Below are 17,760 nucleotides of genomic sequence, written 5' to 3' on the forward strand. Positions count from 1 at the left end.
CTGAGTTCTTACACAACTTGAGTCTGTGGTGCAGATAGATATGATGATATCCGGGAACGGACCAGTTTCAGCAGTTACTTATCTATCTGATTTCAAACTATTTGAGGTTGTCTTTGCTATTCCATCTTCATCTGAGCCTGCTCCGACAGAGAACTGTGGCAGGTATATCTCTTTTTCACTCTTTTACATTCAGAATGCATCTTGTTTTTCATCAAACGTATTATTTGCTTATATAGCCTCTGCCGAGCTTACATGGAAGCAATGTGGAACCTAATTCAAACACCTGGGCTCGTTAACTTCAACGTGAGTTATTAGCCCGTCTTATTTACTGACTTGTTTTTTTAGTTAGATCGTTACTGGTGACAATTCTTTTTATTTTTTGCAAAGGGTGAACAAAGAAGGCTTGCTCTTTTTGCAGCTGTGTTTCTCCCGTTTAGGAAAACTGTTTGCAAGGATAAGAAGGGTAAACCGGTACTGTATATCTCAATTGAGTATTTTTTTTATTATTAGCTTAGCTAAAATCTTGAGTTTGATTCTCTAGCAAACAAAACATGTTCCCTTCTCCATGACGCTGAAACAGTAAGATCTGTTTATTTCTAATGTTCAGTGTCTTAATCCCCAAGTGCATCACTACATGGTAACAAAAACTACCTTGTCCAGGTTATCAATATACACAATGCTGCAGAGAGATTCCTGCCATTGATTCTCCCTCTTCAGCTGAAGGATCCTTTTCAACTTGTCAATGTTGACTGGGCTACTGATGTTCTTGAGCACTGGGAATCCATTTCCCTAAATGATCCAGAGGTCCCGGCTACATCTAAAATAAGAGTAGTCACAGGTATTTTATTTCTCAATAGCCACTATAGTAAGGAGTGTTCCTTCATATATAACTCTATAACGGGTTGTTTTGGTCTTATTTGGAAAGGTTTCTTCTTAGAGATATCAAAGATTTCTGGCGTGTTGCTCTCTTAACATCATTGCTGCTGTATAATGATGATGACGGCATGAATCTTGATTTCCATCTTGACAAGAAACGGGAGATTTATCTTACAATTCAGGACAACATTCGTGAAATGAGTAAGCATATTTTAATAAGTGGTAGCACTGAAGATGGTTAACTGTGACAAGTGTTGGAATGTAATCATTACACAAAGATTACTGTTGTTTCTTGCTTAACATCACAGGTTTTTGAATGAAAAGCCTCTAATGAAGGGAGATAAAATCATCAAAGAAGTTCAAAACGGAGGACAGGTTGTCGCCATACAAGACAGTGGACCCATTATCCGTGACTGGGTAAGTCTTCATTTCACAGTACCATACAAGAAGAAAGTTAAAGAAACAGTTTGGCAATTGGGTAACCATATCTTGCTTCTCTGCTTTGTTTTGCAGCAAAACAAATCGTTGACATGGAACCTAACTTATCCCAAAGGCTCGGTAGAGGAATGCATCAGCTGGATGGCGAACAGAGACTGCTAGTATAAGTTCGTGACATATTCTTTAGGATTTGGATTTTTAAAACTAATAATAACATTATGATTAAAAGTAATCAAAAACATATGAAGAATAATCTCATATACAAATTATTTTTTCATATATAACAATATCAAAAGTTGAAAGCTCTTATATAATGAACTTTTTTTTTCTTTCGTTCCATTTTTATGGTCACAAAATTCAAGAAAAGAAGACCTGAACGCTAGAAGTTTTCAAAGACTTGCAAACAGGACAAACACCAGTGAACACATCACATTCTTTACACAAACTCAAGTGCCTACACGGCACAAGCAACACCGATACTTCCTTCGCGTTGCACATTCTGCATCTCATCCTCTGGTTCCCCATCTTCTTGTTGTTGTTTGGGTCAATGTACGATGAAGCTGCATCATCTATCTCGCTGTCTCCAAACCCTTCTTTACCTTGATCTGCAGTCACTTTCTTGTTGTTGTTGTGTGACATTGCTTGTTGCAGATTATTCTTTAAGGCAATAACCACAGACTCATTGTACTTTGCTCTGTGGTGCCAGTTCTGAGCTTCCGTCGTCACTTGCTTTATCCTCTCCACGAGCTCCTTGTTCTTCCTGTTCATGATCTCAATCTCCTGATCTTTCTCTTGAAGCTTCCTGCTCACTCCTTGCTCTACTGTGTTGAGAAGAGACGCGATTTGTCTCTGTTTAATATCTCTCACTCCTTTCGCCATTTGAGCTGCCTTAAAAACCAAACAGATACATTACAAAACAAAGAACCTAAAGGAGCAAAAAGCAGAACACTAACAGACACGATAAGTGTTAGGAAGCATCGTGTTATTGTCGTCTCTCTTAAAAGTTCTCTTTACCATGTTTGATGTAATTTATGTGATTCATGAAATATGTTATATTGATTTGATATCAATAAAGATAAGATGTTATATAAAAACAGAGACGATCAGTACCTGGAATTTTAAAAATTGGTCGAGTTCATCTTTTTGTCTATGGAGGTGGATCCGAAGACTATCATCCAGTGACTGAGAGAATGGAGAAGCAGCTACGATGCTGCCACTAGCGGAAGTCACTGAAGAGTTGCGTTCCTCGTCGTCATAAGACAGTCTAAGACCAGTGGAGACTAGATTCTCCTTGGGGACTTCTTCTTGAGCATTGTAATTGTTATGATTATAGTTCAAAGACATCTGAAGCTGATGTTGCCTTTGGATGTTGTTGTTATTACTAATGCTTTCTGCTTCCCTCCCTCTTTTGTTAGGCCGAACCATTGGAACGAGATTATCGTTAGCAAAATAGTTTACAGGATTAACAGTAGTGCATCCACCTCCTCCCACTGCATAAAACAAAAGACATGATTCTCAGTTTCTCGAGTTTAATTATGTTTTTTTAGTTTGAGATCAGAAGAAACATACTGGTTCCGAGCAGATGAAGCTGATTAGATTGTGTGTTTGTATGGTATTGCAACTGGTTCTCGTTCATGAAAACCTGTGGCGCGGTGTTTCCATTGTTTCCACTAAGCATCTTCTTCAATGAACGTTTATGTAAAGTATACAGAAGGCAAAAGTGTGAAGCCTGCAATCAAGGAAGAAGAAAGCTGTTAGGCAAGACAAAACATAAACCATAACAACTAGATTTATAGAGCAAAGAAATGTAAATGGAGACAATGATGGATCATACAACAGGGTTTGATATTTTGAATCTATTATCAAACAAAACCAAAGAGAACAATAGTATATATAACCTTTTTATGATTTTGCCTGATGAACTAAGGTAAGGAAGAGAGAATTGATTGATTGGTTGGTTCAATGGTCAATAGTCAAAGTTGCATATTTATTAACTTATTTGATTTAAGGTAAAAAAATCTAAGTGATTTTCCCGTGCTCATGCACGGACATAAATATTTATAAAATAAATATAATATAATAATAAATTGATATTTATTTTTAATTTTTAATTAATTTATAATTTATATGTATAATTTATATTAATTATAGCATATTACTTTAATTAAATATTTATCTAATTAGTTTTGTTGTTTTTACAATCAATTTAGTTGTCATTTGGACATATTGGATTCTGTCTATTTATTTGAATTTAATTATAATATTTATTTTTTTGTAAATATATTAATTTTGATTAATTTTATTATTTGCATTTTAGGTTGGTTGCATAAGTATATTTTATTAAGATTATGTATAATTTAAGATATATTGTGATTATAATGAAATAAAAAATAAACTAAAATGTCTGATTCCAAATTTTATAAATTAATATAATGATAATATTCTAAAGTCTCATGCATATAAATAAATTTTACAAAAGATCTAAATTGTAACAGTGAGTTAATATTTTATTTATCATTTGTTAATATATTTTAAGTCATCATATAATTTAAATTTATAAAATAAATAAATTATTATTATATAAACAAAATAAATAATTTATTATTATAAATTATACATTCTCATTGTAGTTACATCTATGATTTTATATATAAGTTGGGTTAGTTGCTAATAAATTATACATCTATATTATTACAGTTGAAGTACACATTGAGATTGTTTGGCAATATAGATAGTAGTTAAAAAAAATAGTATTATTTGGATACATGGATAGCAGTAAGTTATGAAAAAAAATAATGGGCTTATGCTACTAAAACAATTTGAAGTCCATTACATTATATTGAAAAGTAATGAGTCTATGTTACTTGATATATATATTCAAATCAAAATAATAATTTAAAATTGATTATATCAAAAATTCATTTAAAAATATACATATATTCAAAATTTGATTTTTACTAACATATTTTCCAATAACTATTATAAAAATGTGTTCAATATATATAAGAAAAATAAAATACAAAGCTCAATTTCAAACACCAACTTAAATTATGGTTTTTATATTTCACATTAAATTTTAAAATATAATATATGTGATTATTTATATGATTGTATAAAATATTATTAATTATAAGAAAAATTATTTGATGGTACGTATAAAATACGATTAATTATATGATAACACATATTTTGTAACCTATGATGACACATATAGGATATATATAATATTGATTAGGGGTGGGCATTCGGGTTCGTTTTCGGGACTTTTTGGAATTTCGTGTTTAGTTCAGATATTTGAGGATTTGGTTCGGATTTGAATAACCAATTTAAATAGGTTTAGTTTAAATATTTGGATAGAGGATTATAATAGTGATTAGGGGTGGGCGTTCGGGTTCGTTTTCGGGTCTTTTTGGGATTTCGTGTTCATTTCAGATCTTTGATGATTTGGTTCGGATTTGGATAATCAATTTAAATAGGTTTGGTTTAAATATTTGGATAGAGAATTAATAATTATTTAAGTATTTTTGGAATTTTGAGTATATTTTAACTATTTAAGATATTTACGTTTGATTATTTGTATATATTTTCAAGCATTTAAGCAAACTTAAAAGTATCATATATATTCTGGATGTTTTTATATATATAAAATCTAAAAATAATTAATATATAAGTATATAAATCTATTTTCGATACCCAAAATACTTCGGTTCGGATCGGATTAGATTTCAGTTCTTCAAATACCAAAAATTTGAATAATTCGGATATTTAATCAATTCCGGTTCGGATTAGTACTACTTATTCGGATTGGGATCGGTTTAATTCTTTGAATTCGAGTTTTTTGCCCAACCCTAAATAGCGACATAAAAATCAAATAGCATCATATTTTTTTTAAAAAGTACACCCGCATGGGCGTGCGGGTCAAAATCTAATTCTTATTGTAGTTACATCTATGATTTTAGATACAAGTTGGATTAGTTGCTAATATGTTCATTTGTTAATATATTTATTGCTAAAATTTATTTTTAGTTTTTTCAATATCTATTAAAATATGCAGTAAAAATGTGATTGTATTTTATAAATTATATTATATAAGTAAAATAAAATTTATTTATTTTTTCGTAATTGTAAAATATTGTAGTAAACTAAATATATGAAAAATATAATAAAACATTTCAATAATAACAATAATAAATTATTTTTTTGTCATTAAACCTATATATGTTTATGTTACTTAATTATTTTATGTAATCATCTAAGAAAATATATAGATATATATCAAAAAGTTCAATTACTTTGAAAATATATATTTGTATTATTTAAAATTATGTTTTAAAAGAAAAATATTTCTTTTTCTAATATCAAGATCATTTGTGTAAACTAAATATATGAAAAATATAATAAAACATATAAATGTTATTTCCATTGAAAATTAACGTTATTTCCACTGCTCGTGGCTCAGTCCCCCTACTCCTTTGATCACTTTCCTCAAACTAGACTGCAACTTCTCCAGGAAAGCATACTGTTCTTGAGGCAGTGAAGCAATCACTCCAATCATTCCATTGACTGTACCGAAAATAACAGTTGGGATCTGACCGATCTCTGAATCAGGCAGCCTCATCACGAGCGATCCATGGCAGAATCTGTTAACGAATTCCCCGAGGTGGTACTCCCCAACTACTTCTAACCTCCCTCGTTCTTCATCAGTAGCACCTTCACTGTTCTTCTTCACCGTTAACAGATTGAAATTGTTCTCAGCGCCAAGGTAGGTATCATCATCGAGTATCTCAACAGCAGACATCCAGTTAGCATTGTAGTCCCGAGCTCGTTCCTCAATTGCACCTTCCTCGTGCTTTAAAACAAACAACAACAGAAAAAAAAGCTCAAGAATTAGACATCCAAAGCTACTGTTTTTGAGCACAGATTCGATATACAACTAAGTTAATGTACCTTATAGATAAGCAAGGAGATCGATTTCATGAGATCACCAACAACGATAAAGTCTCCACGGGTCTGAACATAGAGAGCTAGAATGTGTCCGTGATGTCCACATTCAGACTGCAATTCACGAGTGCCATCATCACGCAGCATCCACTTGTATAACTGAATCTTCTGATTGATAGCAGCGAGAAGTTTTCCATTAAAGGCATTGAGAGAGTACACAGCTCCTTTGGTTTCTTTCTCAGCGATAAGTTGCAGTTTCGCATCCTCTACTATAAATACCAATATCCTTCCCTGCATGCACAAAAAACAAGTTATAACTTTTTGACTTGAGAGTGACGATGTCTCGAAGAAAGATGATACCTTGGTTGGTTCGTTTTCTTCCGGTAAAACATATGCGGTTCCAACACAGTAATAGACATTCTTGTCGTCGGTGAAGGAGCAGCTTAGTATGGAGCAAGCGTATTCAAACGCATCCAAGGGATAGGTTGACATAAACTCGAAAGATTGGTCGTCTAACAGACGAACAAAATGCATTTCAGATTCTTCAGCATTTGTCTGGTTTCCCAAACTGCAGATACCAAATGTACGTGTCTGTTCCTGATGGCAGATTCGACGAGCATGCTCTCCCAGAGGAATAGTGCGTATGTGAAGCTTCTGAATATCATCAATGGTTCCAATCGTGAGTTCACCTTCTCTGGCAATCGCCAAACTATTGTTCACAAGAGAGAACCAACTCATTAATTTGAAACCGAACAGCAGAAATGAAAGGATTTTTAGTTTACCTGTCGGGAAAAGCAGCAGAGTTGAAAGGACACATATAACTAACTTCTTTAAGATTGACATTGCTGTATAACAGCTTCTTGTTGCTGCTATAGATTACAGTTGGTCTATCTGATGCAGCGAAGACGTGTGTGGCGCTTTTAGATGAAAACGTACGAAGAGTTATAGGCTGAGTCCCAAGTGATACTTTCTTTCTGTCTTTCAATTGACCAGTAGTTGTGTCCAACTGGAAGTTCAAAAGATGACCATCTCCAAGAGCACAGAGCAAGTAAGATATCTGCAACATAACAATGTGTTAAATTCTACCACTAAACTTCACTCGGTTCTGAAGTAATGTTCAATGGAATCATACCCCTTCGAACGAACAGAGAAGAACAGAACGGGGAATGATCACATATTTTAATATTTATTTATTATTTTCCGTGCTCATGCACGGGTATAAATATTTTTGAAGTAAATATACTATAATAATTGATTGTTATTTACTTTTAATTTTAAATTAATTTATAATTTGTATGCATCATTTATATTTATAATATTATATTACTTTAATAATACATATGATTTTATATATGTTATATTTAATCGGTTTTGTTGTTTTTACAGTCAATTTAGTTATCATTTGCGTAATTTGGATTGCATCTCTGAATTCAACTATAATATTTTTTATTCTAAATATATTAAAATTTTGATTAATTTCTTATTTGTATTTAGGTGGTTATTGTCTTAAATATATAAATATATTTGATGAAGATTATGTATAACTTCAAATATTTTGTGCTTAGACTAAAAAAATAAAATAAACTAAAGTATTTGATTCCAATTTACATAAATTAATATAACGATAATATTCTGAAGTCTCAAGCATATATATATATAAATTTTAGAAAAGAACTAAATTGTAACAGTTGTTTAATATAATGATAATATAATATGTTTTGAGTTGTTCTTTGATTTATATTTATAAAATAAATTACTATTCTTGTAAAATTATATATTCGTATTGTAGTTAAATCTATGATTTTAGATATAAGTTAGATTAGTCGAATCATTCATGTTGTGAGTATATTGAGTTACCGTTATTCTTTCAAATTCAAATGATATATTTTTATTTTTTATTATAATCAAGTCAAATAAAATCAATTTTATTTATCGTTTAAACGTGCATGTATTTTCATAATATTTATCAAATTATATATTGATGTTTTTAAAAATATATTATAAAATAAAGTGATGCTCAATAGGAAGTTACATACATAAGTAGGTGATATATTTCTGGAAGCTCATGAACACATATTAATATTTACAATAATTAAAATATTTTATTAATTCTAAATAACTTTATGCCTTTGATTTATTGAATGGAAACTAAAATTTATTTAAAATAATATTAAAATTGAGAATTCAGATTTGCTTTGGTATTTTGATTATGGTTATATTAAGTTCCACAAACATAAAATTTAAAATAAAATTTAATATTAAGAAAACAAATAAATTTAATAATGATAAAATATAATATATCTATTTTTCAACTATTTGATTTTTTTTTCAATATCTCTTAAAATTAAGTAGTACACAAAATTGTGATTTTATTTGAAAATAATATTATATAAGTAAAATATAATTTATCGATATTGTTTTTGATGTAATTGGAAGCTATTATAGTCAACAAAATATATGAAAAATAAATAAATCACTTCAATAATACTAATTATAAACTATTTTAGTCAATTAAAAATATATCAATTTATGTTTCTCAATTATTTTGTGTAATCTTCTAAGAAAATAAATAGATATATAAAAATACTTCTATTAGTTTGAATTTTTTTTGTATTGTTTAAAATTATGTTTTGAAAGAAATGTTATTTTTTTCTAATATCAAGATTATCTGTGTAAATATTTTTAATAAAATCACATTATATACAAATTTATGTTTTTCATCTAAGAAAATATAGATAAAAATAAAGTATTTTATCACTTCAAAACTATATTTTATGTTATTTAAAAATATTTTTTAAATATAATATTACGATTTTGTGAACTTTCCTTTTTTTGAAATCATATTATATATACATGTATTTTCGTTTCAATTTTTTTTTTAACTTTATAAAAAATTTCCTTTTTTATTATATGTATATGTTTTTAGAAAATTTTTAAAAGGAAACTAAATTAAAAAAATAATAGTATTTAATATTTTTAATTCACTAAGGGTATCAGTGTAATCGACATTACTGTTAATAGTTCAGTGGAAATAACGTTATATGGAAAGGTTACAAAAATTCAAAGAAGGATCTGTAATCCAGAAACAGAGGCCCTGAAGAAATTGTAATTTTCCAAAAAAATAATACCTTTTTCAGATTGATTTAGTTAATCTTTAGTTTCCTTTCAGATCCTGCATAAGAAGAAACAAAATCATCATCATGATTTATTTAACAAAAGAAGCTTGATCCTTGTTGAATTTTTGTTTTTTTTTTTTTAAATCAAAAATCCCAGAACAATAAATTTTAAACTGATCAAAGACAGTTTAAGAAATCAAGAGAGAGACGAACCGATGAATGAGGGATCTCGATTAAGAAAAGAAGATGCCTTTGTTGAAATGAAACGGCTATAGAAGAAGAAGAAGAACAACAACAAGAACAAGATCCAACTAAATTGAAGCCACAAGATAATTTTAAAAAAAAACGTATTTTTGAATAAGAAAAGTGAAGAGAAGAATACAAAAGAAAAATGAATGATGATGGGATTATGAGTAATTTAGCGGGTGCGATGGAGCAGGCCAGAGTGATGAAGAAAGTGGTGGAAGTTTGGTTTGAATATTATTTACTTGTATGACAAAAGTACAGGAACTCTTTTTTTCTTATTTTAAATTTGAATAGGAAAGAAAACAAAAAAATGGTTGATGATGATGATAGAAGTAAATGTAAATCACCAAAGAAATATGAACCGGTGCTGCTACTTTTTCGTCTCTCGTGAGTTGTGTTGTCTATCTCATCTCTCCCTCGTTAAGCTAGCGTTTCAGTTTTCCATTCTTTTTGGTTAAAGATGGTAGGTTTGACTCATTTTTAACAAAACCTATTCATTACCATCAGCTTTTTTTGTTTAATACGTTTCTCCCAATAACCATATGGTTATTAGATTATTGATTTCTTATTTTCTCTAGTTTTTTTTGACGTGTCATCTTTTATAAATGTAAAATTATGATTAATGTTTTTATGTTAAAAACGTTTTTAAAATATAAGCATAGTTGATAAGTATTCTGAATTCATAAACACTTTTGTTATGATTAAGTACTATGACATAATGAGATTAGCTAATTTTAGTTGTTTTACTTTATCTTATTTGCTTTTCTTATTGATTAGAAAAGTAAGGCGTTTTAAAAACATCTAAATACAGTACCTTTAATTCTTGTAAAAAAAAAACAATACATTTAATTCTGGATTTGTTTGACTAAAAGTAGTTACATGATAGATTATATATCAAAATTGTTGGTGAAAAAAACATGGAACATGATTAGTGTCATCATGCTAAGTTAGATCTAAACACAGCTGTGTGATCGCGTATGAGAGCAATAACTTATAGAAACCGCATGATTAATACAAGCGCAAACTGGCATTAAAACTTGTATTAGAAACCTCGTCATTTCATGATTTCACATGTATCTAGTAATTAGACCATATGATTTAGGCGTGGGCATATTAACCGAAACCCGAAACCCGAACCCGAACCCGAACCGACCCGAAAAACTCGAACCGAAAACCGAACCGAAGTTAAAAAAAACCCGAACGGGTTTAGGATTCAACCAGTCCAGATACCCGTACCCGATTGGTTATATCCGATACCCGAACCAATTACCCGAAGTACCCGAATATACATATATATATTACTAACCCTAAACTTACATCTTCCAGTCCCATTCATCTTTTCGTCTTCTCTTTTTTCAACATATATGTTCAATACATACTTAAACTCATTTTATGACCGATTACATGTATGAATCACTATACTTTGCGATTTTGATTTATGTTTGATTACAAATAGGATTTGCGATTTGTTTTCTCTTTGCTCTTTACATAGGCATGAACTCAAACATTCATGATTATCCAGGTTTGATTTGTTTGATTTTGATATTTCTTTGATTTTGATTTATGAATAGATGAATTCTTTACCATTTTCTATTCAAGATAATACAAATAGAAATTACACGAAAGAATACAGACTCGTGTTCCTCAACGTAATAACAAATCAAAAAGATCACAAATCTTATATTAGGTTGTTCAATCTTCTAACTTCAACAATATTGTTTCTGATCTCACAAAGTCAAATCAAGGATACATATAATTTTTTTTTACTTGTTACACAGTTCGGTTATACCCGAACCCGAACCTTAAAAACCCGAACCCGATCCGAAGTATAAAATAACCCGAATGGGTTCTGTACCTCTTTATCCGAAAATCCGAAAATCCGAAGCACCTGATCCGAACCCGAACAGGTACCCGAACGCCCAGGGCTATATATGAATATCAACTGCGACGTCAGAGAAGTTGTTTTAAAATGTATCAAAGTATGAAATACACATAAACCATTGAATCGTTTAGTTTTTTTTATATATTTTAACCACGATGTTTACATGTGGGAAATTCAATTTTATTTCAACATCTGACTATAATTTCATTCTCTAACAACATGTACTCGGCAACCATAACGATGTTTGTATTTTAGTAATGCGAAATGGAAGTGTGAATACTGAATATGCAGACAGTGATATGAAAATGGAGATAAAATAATAGTACTAATAATGAATAATCGCTTCACGTCAAATTCAAACTTCAAAGTCAGTACACGGATTCCAGAGTAGAGGAAAAAATTATGACAGCAGAAGAGAGATGGTCAGCTAATCTATAGGGTTATTTACGTCTTTTCTAGCAAATTTAACCCCAAATTCTTGCGACTGTAACGGTAGAAGAAATGATCAAAAGGAGAGAACGTGTCCGCCGTGATCTCGGTGTGTTTAAGAGGAGAAGGAGCCGTTTTAATTACGAGTGGGACCCATGCGCCTGGTCGTTGGGCAAATATGGCGGGTAAGGTTTTGGCGGGTAAGGAAGCCCCTTTACTAGTAGTTGGTAGTTACCATGTGACTTTCTGGAAACTTGGACCGGACCAAACCATCGCACGCCAGGTTTGTCGGAGGAAAATTAATTGCTTTTTTTTTGTTAAACACGAAAACAATTGCCATAGCTTATTATAAAATATTGCAATAATCAGTCGTTATGTTTGAATATAAAATCTGGATATTTGGAAAAGGAAGTAAGCGGTGGGAATTAAAAATACAAATTATAATGAAAAATATGTAATGGACAGGCTTGTTTCCATTGGTTCGTCAAGGAACCGAGAGTAATCACTTTAGCTAATAAATTCAATCCACTAATATTGTATTGCTAGCCTAAATTTATTTTAATATGTATTATTGAAATTACAAAGCTTTATTAATTTTGGTTTATAATTACAACTCAGATTTTGTGTGTTTGTAGTATTTGTGGTTTAACTTTTGGTTATGTACAAATAACCTTCGTTTGGAGCATCTCCAAAAAAAATCCTTATTTTAAAATTTTGCAAAACTTCAAATATAAGGTTTGAAGGTGTTTCTCTCCAAAAATAAAACTTTATATTAAACCTTAAAACTTTTATATTTTACATAACAGTCCTTATGTTTAACAAAACTTAACTAAAAGCATAAATCTTTTATAATAACTATAAAGTATTATAAACAACTATAAATATTATATTAAAATATTCCATGTAAAAACATACAAACTAATTCATTAAATTTAAATAAGTTACATAATTATTCAGTATAATGACTTCCATAATGTTTTTTTTTTTTTTTTTTTGATTAACCTGGAGGGACTTCCACCCCCAGGGGCCAACCCCTCGGCGCGAGGCGGACCATTTGGTACTATGGGGAATTAGATACCCCAATTGCCTGGCCAGCGCATCGAACCCGCGTGTTCCGTATTGGGGTGACTTCCATAATGTTCACATATATGATCAATTAAGGTATTTTGAAATGATAAATGAACTTTTTTATTTTGTATCTTGTATTCAATTTTTTGTATTTTGTATTTGTTTGATGTAATACTATTTTTATATAATATTTTTTGTACTGTTAATACAATATTTTGTATTAAAAATGACTCAAATAATTAAACAAGAAAGTTAATAACATTATTTGAAAGTTATAAAAAAAAAAGACTAGAAAGTAGTGAACCTTAAATATAAGGTTTTATACAGTGAAACCTTATATTTGAAGTTTCGCTGTACAAAATCTTAAAATTGAAAGTTTTAAGGTTACTTTTGGAGTACACAAAACCTTTTTTTTTTTTTTTTTTTTTGTCACTGGACGCTCTCTGGAATCCCGGAGGAGTCGAACCCGTGTGCCTTGGGATCCAGTTCACTCTAGTGTTTTACCACTAGGCTATTCTGTCCCGACACACAAAACCTTATATTTGAAGTTATAAGATAGTTTTTTGGAGATGCTCTTCGTGGGAATATCATTTAGATGCGTGTTTGAAAAAGAAAAAGCTAAAGGTTTCTAGTGGTTGCAACCACACCAACGCAATCAATTTATTATTGTTTGTACTATTTTTTGGTAACGTTTCACACGATATCCAACTAATAATTGATTGAAGAATTGTTATTTCAAACAAAAAATATTTGTTATGCCTTGTACGATTTAGCTTTTGACGATGTCCAGTGCATAACCTTTGCTTTTTCTTTCAAGTTGTTAATAGAGATTCTCTATTCAGCTCTAAATACATTTCTTGAACTTTCTTGTAACAAAGAAACTGAACTGAGCCAACCAAGATTAAAGGAATGTAAGAAACCTTGAGCGTTGAAAAAAAAAAAAAAAAAAGAAACCTTGAGCTTTTCAGTTAATTTCAGAAACTAATTTGAATCAAAGTTAAGATGAAAATTTGCATCCATCGTATTTGAGTCAAATATAGTTGGAAGATTTTCTAAAAGTATTATGTTTCTTTCTAGGTCTGGGCCGGCTATATCATTCTTGCATGATGTAAGAAAAATAAGTCTCCCCGTCGTTATGGAGTTTCGTGTACATATCATCTCCCATATTATTACAATTTTTTTTTTTTAAACTTCATATTATTACAAGTTTACAACTATACTAAGAGAATCTTTCCATATGTTTGATCTGCGTTCAACTGTTCACATACAAGATTTTATCCCTAATCTTGCTTGTGATGGGAGTGTCTATTTTACCTATGAAAATGCTTGAATCGCTGCTGCTCATATTTTAACTAAGTAACACTGACATTTCAATGCGATTTATGAAAATCAAAAGCTCTAAATATATTAATACATTATGATGGTTTTTGGAAAGATCTTAAAGAATCGTAATGTTTAACACCCGAGAGCAGTTCCTGCCAGTGCACAAGAGTTGAGACTTGGTAGATAGACTTAAGGCCCATTGAATTCATACACACACAGACACACACTCGTCAGTCACAAGAACCACATCAGTCATCACAAACACTTATCTTCTAAATTTGAGCAGAGCCTCATAGTTCAACTTTCTAGTTGCCTCATCAATACACCAAACTTGTCGTGTATGCATGACTCAAGTGGCATTAAGTTGGCCACACAAAATTCATGAACATTAGAGAGTAGTTTCTGACATTGCACAAGAGCTGAGACTTGGTAGGTATAGACTTAAGGCCCATTGAATTCACATACATGCACTCATCAGTCATACGTCACAAAAACCAAATTTCGAACACTTATCTTCTAAATTTGCGGAGAACCTCATAGTTTAACTTTCAAGTTGCCTCTATACACAAAACTTGTCGTGTATGCATGATTCAAGTGGCATTTGGTTCGCCACACAATTCAAAAGGCAAACGTTTACAAAGGACCATTCACTTTTGTAACATGCTTTTAGCCAGATACGTCATACTTATCAAGGAATTGGCACTATATTCCACATAACCATTTATTAATTCCCGGTTAAGGAATCTTATTATATAAAGTTTGGTTCTTCAAAATTGCTAATTAACATGATCGCGACACATGACAACTATATAATTCAAGATTGTGACAAATGTTAATCTATCTCATAATTAAAAATATATATACTAAGATATTAACAAAAATGAATTTTATTAAAAAGTAATTAAAATATTATTTAAAAGTAATTTTCCTTTTTTAAAATCCTAATCAAAAGATAATTGCGAAAAACTATTTGATAATAATTTTTCTTATAATATTGTGACATGTGTTTAAATATATAATGATTAAACATATATATAATAAGATAATAAAAACGAATTTTAAAAATTATTTAATAGTAATTTTTTTTTAATATTTAGTAGTAATTATTTTAGAAATTTTCTTTTTACAAAATCCTAAAAAAAAATTGAAAACCATTTATTTAATAAAATTTTCCTTTTCTAAAAGTTTGGTTCTTCAAAATTTTTAATTAACATGATCGCGACACATGACAAAGTAATTTTCCTTTTTTAAAATCCTAATCAAAAGATAATTGCAAAAAACTATTTGATAATAATTTTTCTTATAATATTGTGACATGTGTTTAAATATATAATGATTAAACATATATATAATAAGATAATAAAAACGAATTTTAAAAATTATTTAATAGTAATTTTTTTTAATATTTAGTAGTAATTATTTTAGAAATTTTCTTTTTACAAAATCCTAAAAAAAAATTGAAAACCATTTATTTAATAAAATTTTCCTTTTCTAAAAGTTTGGTTCTTCAAAATTTTTAATTAACATGATCGCGACACATGACAAAGTAATTTTCCTTTTTTAAAATCCTAATCAAAAGATAATTGCAAAAAACTATTTGATAATAATTTTTCTTATAATATTGTGACATGTGTTTAAATATATAATGATTAAACATATATATAATAAGATAATAAAACAAAATTTAAAAATTATTTAATAGTAATTTTTTTAATATTTAGTAGTAATTATTTTAGAAATTTTCTTTTTACAAAATCCTAAAAAAAAATTGAAAACCATTTATTTAATAAAATTTTCCTTTTCTAAAAGTTTGGTTCTTCAAAATTTTTAATTAACATGATCGCGAAACATGACAATTATATATTTTAAGAATGTGACAAGTATTAATCTATCTCATAATTAAAAATATATATATTAAGATATTAACAAAAACGAATTTTATTAAAAAGTAATTAAAATATTATTTCATAGTAATTTTCCTTTTTTAAAATTCTAATCAAAAGATAATTGCAAAAGACTATTTGATAACAATTTTCCTTATAATATTGTGACATGTGTTTAAATATATAATAATTAAAAATATATATAATAAAATAATAAAATGAATTTTGATAAAAAAACTACTTTTAAAATTATTTAATAGTAAAAATATATAAAAAAAATTATTTAGTAGTAATTATTTTAGAAATTTTCTTTTTCCAAAATCCTAATTTGAAAACAATTTATTTAATATAATTTTCCTTTTCTAAAATTTTAATGAAAATATAATTATAAAATATTATATTGAGCTTGGTTCTTAAAAATTGCTAATTAACATGATTGTAACACATGTCAGTTATATATTTAAAAATGTGATATGTGTTAAACTATCTAATAATCAAAATATATATACTAAAATAATGAAAATGATTTTTCTTAAAAAATAATTATAAATATTATTTAATAGTCTTATTATTGGGGGATTTACCAAATATGACTCAAAACTTGACTTTGATTGCAAAACTATATACCCAAACTTGAATCAAACGCAAAACTAACCTAAAAACCTTGTGAAATTACAACCAGCCCTTTGTGACCAAAAAAAAAAAAACATAACCCATTTTTACGAATATAGCCCCAGTAAGTCATCTGAGATGCTGGAAGTCGTCTAGTGTAGTTGATCTTAAAAATAATTTTTAAATTTTTAGAAAAATGTTTTGACAAATAAAAAATTAAAACCATGTAATTATAAACAGTTTTAAGTAATGTAAATTAAGATATAATAAAATTGAATAGTTTTCAGCATAGATGAGTGAAAGTAGTTAATCATGATATTCTTTGGTTTTTGACAACATATGTTGTAGTATTGTATGTATTCTTAGGGTTAGATTTTGGAAAGCTTGAATGTTTTTTTGAAAAATTAAATTTTTACCTATAAGTGTTTATTTTTGTGTATAGTAAACACTTTTGAAGTTTAATTTGATTTTATGAAGTGTTTATTATTATTATTATTATTATTATTATTATTATTATTATTATTATTATTATTATTATTATTATTATTATTATTATTTTTAGTATTTTTATAAAAAGCTTGGTTCTTTAAAGTTACTAATTTACATGATTGTGACAATGTTAGTTATATATTTGAAAATGTGATATGTGTTAACTTTCTCAAAATAAAAAATATATATACTAAAATAAAAAAAGCAATTTTTATCTTAAAAATTAATTATAAATATTATTTAATAGTCTTATTATTATTTATTATAATGTTTGTTTTAAGAGATACTGAAAATAGGGAATTATAAAAGATAAATATTAATTTTTAAGAAAAAATGTTAAACAAAAACTAATTGTAAAATCCTACAAGTACAAAAAATTATTTAGTAAAAAAAATGAATAAAAACTAACTTTTAAATAAATAATATTACTTTTTAAAAGCCTAATTAAAAGAAAATT

At 28.6% G+C, this 17,760-nt stretch overlaps 2 protein-coding genes and 2 long non-coding RNA genes across 6 annotated transcripts; 2 read left to right on the forward strand and 2 right to left on the reverse strand.

Annotated features, from left to right (window-relative positions):
• The first annotated feature begins 59 nt into the window (after positions 1–59).
• Positions 60–944, forward strand: LOC106357929. Of its 2 annotated transcripts, none has more exons than XR_007323734.1 (4): positions 60–162; positions 237–303; positions 388–838; positions 926–944. It is a non-coding gene; the product is annotated as an uncharacterized LOC106357929 (long non-coding RNA). The 2 variants fall into 2 exon arrangements; XR_007323735.1 differs by lacking the exon at positions 926–944 and having other exon boundaries at positions 388–579; positions 661–815.
• A 141-nt stretch (positions 945–1,085) lies between these two features.
• Positions 1,086–1,623, forward strand: LOC125587453. The gene is made up of 2 exons (XR_007323736.1): positions 1,086–1,293; positions 1,390–1,623. It is a non-coding gene; the product is annotated as an uncharacterized LOC125587453 (long non-coding RNA).
• LOC106357930 (BOI-related E3 ubiquitin-protein ligase 1) lies at positions 1,573–10,069 on the reverse strand. 2 transcript variants are annotated; one of them, XM_048757966.1, is made up of 5 exons: positions 9,965–10,069; positions 9,384–9,427; positions 2,884–3,043; positions 2,425–2,804; positions 1,573–2,202 (listed from the first exon to the last, which is right to left on the reverse strand). In XM_048757966.1, exons 3-5 carry the CDS (start codon positions 2,990–2,992, stop codon positions 1,672–1,674), a joined length of 1,020 nt encoding a protein of 339 aa, XP_048613923.1. In that variant the 5' UTR covers positions 2,993–3,043; positions 9,384–9,427; positions 9,965–10,069; the 3' UTR covers positions 1,573–1,671. The 2 variants fall into 2 exon arrangements, with proteins under 2 accessions (XP_048613923.1, XP_022559491.1); XM_022703770.2 differs by having other exon boundaries at positions 9,585–10,005.
• On the reverse strand, positions 5,682–7,432 carry LOC125586937 (DNA damage-binding protein 1a-like; the record flags this gene model as incomplete). Its single annotated transcript, XM_048756849.1, has 5 exons — positions 5,682–6,163; positions 6,262–6,546; positions 6,616–6,964; positions 7,038–7,312; positions 7,388–7,432. Coding segments are annotated over 5 exons (1,368 nt in total), but the record flags the coding sequence as incomplete, so codon positions are not given.
• Positions 10,070–17,760: the final 7,691 nt, after the last annotated feature.

The sequence above is a fragment of the Brassica napus genome, chromosome C5 (assembly GCF_020379485.1).
Source record: "Brassica napus cultivar Da-Ae chromosome C5, Da-Ae, whole genome shotgun sequence".
NCBI classification, from domain to species: domain Eukaryota; kingdom Viridiplantae; phylum Streptophyta; class Magnoliopsida; order Brassicales; family Brassicaceae; genus Brassica; species Brassica napus.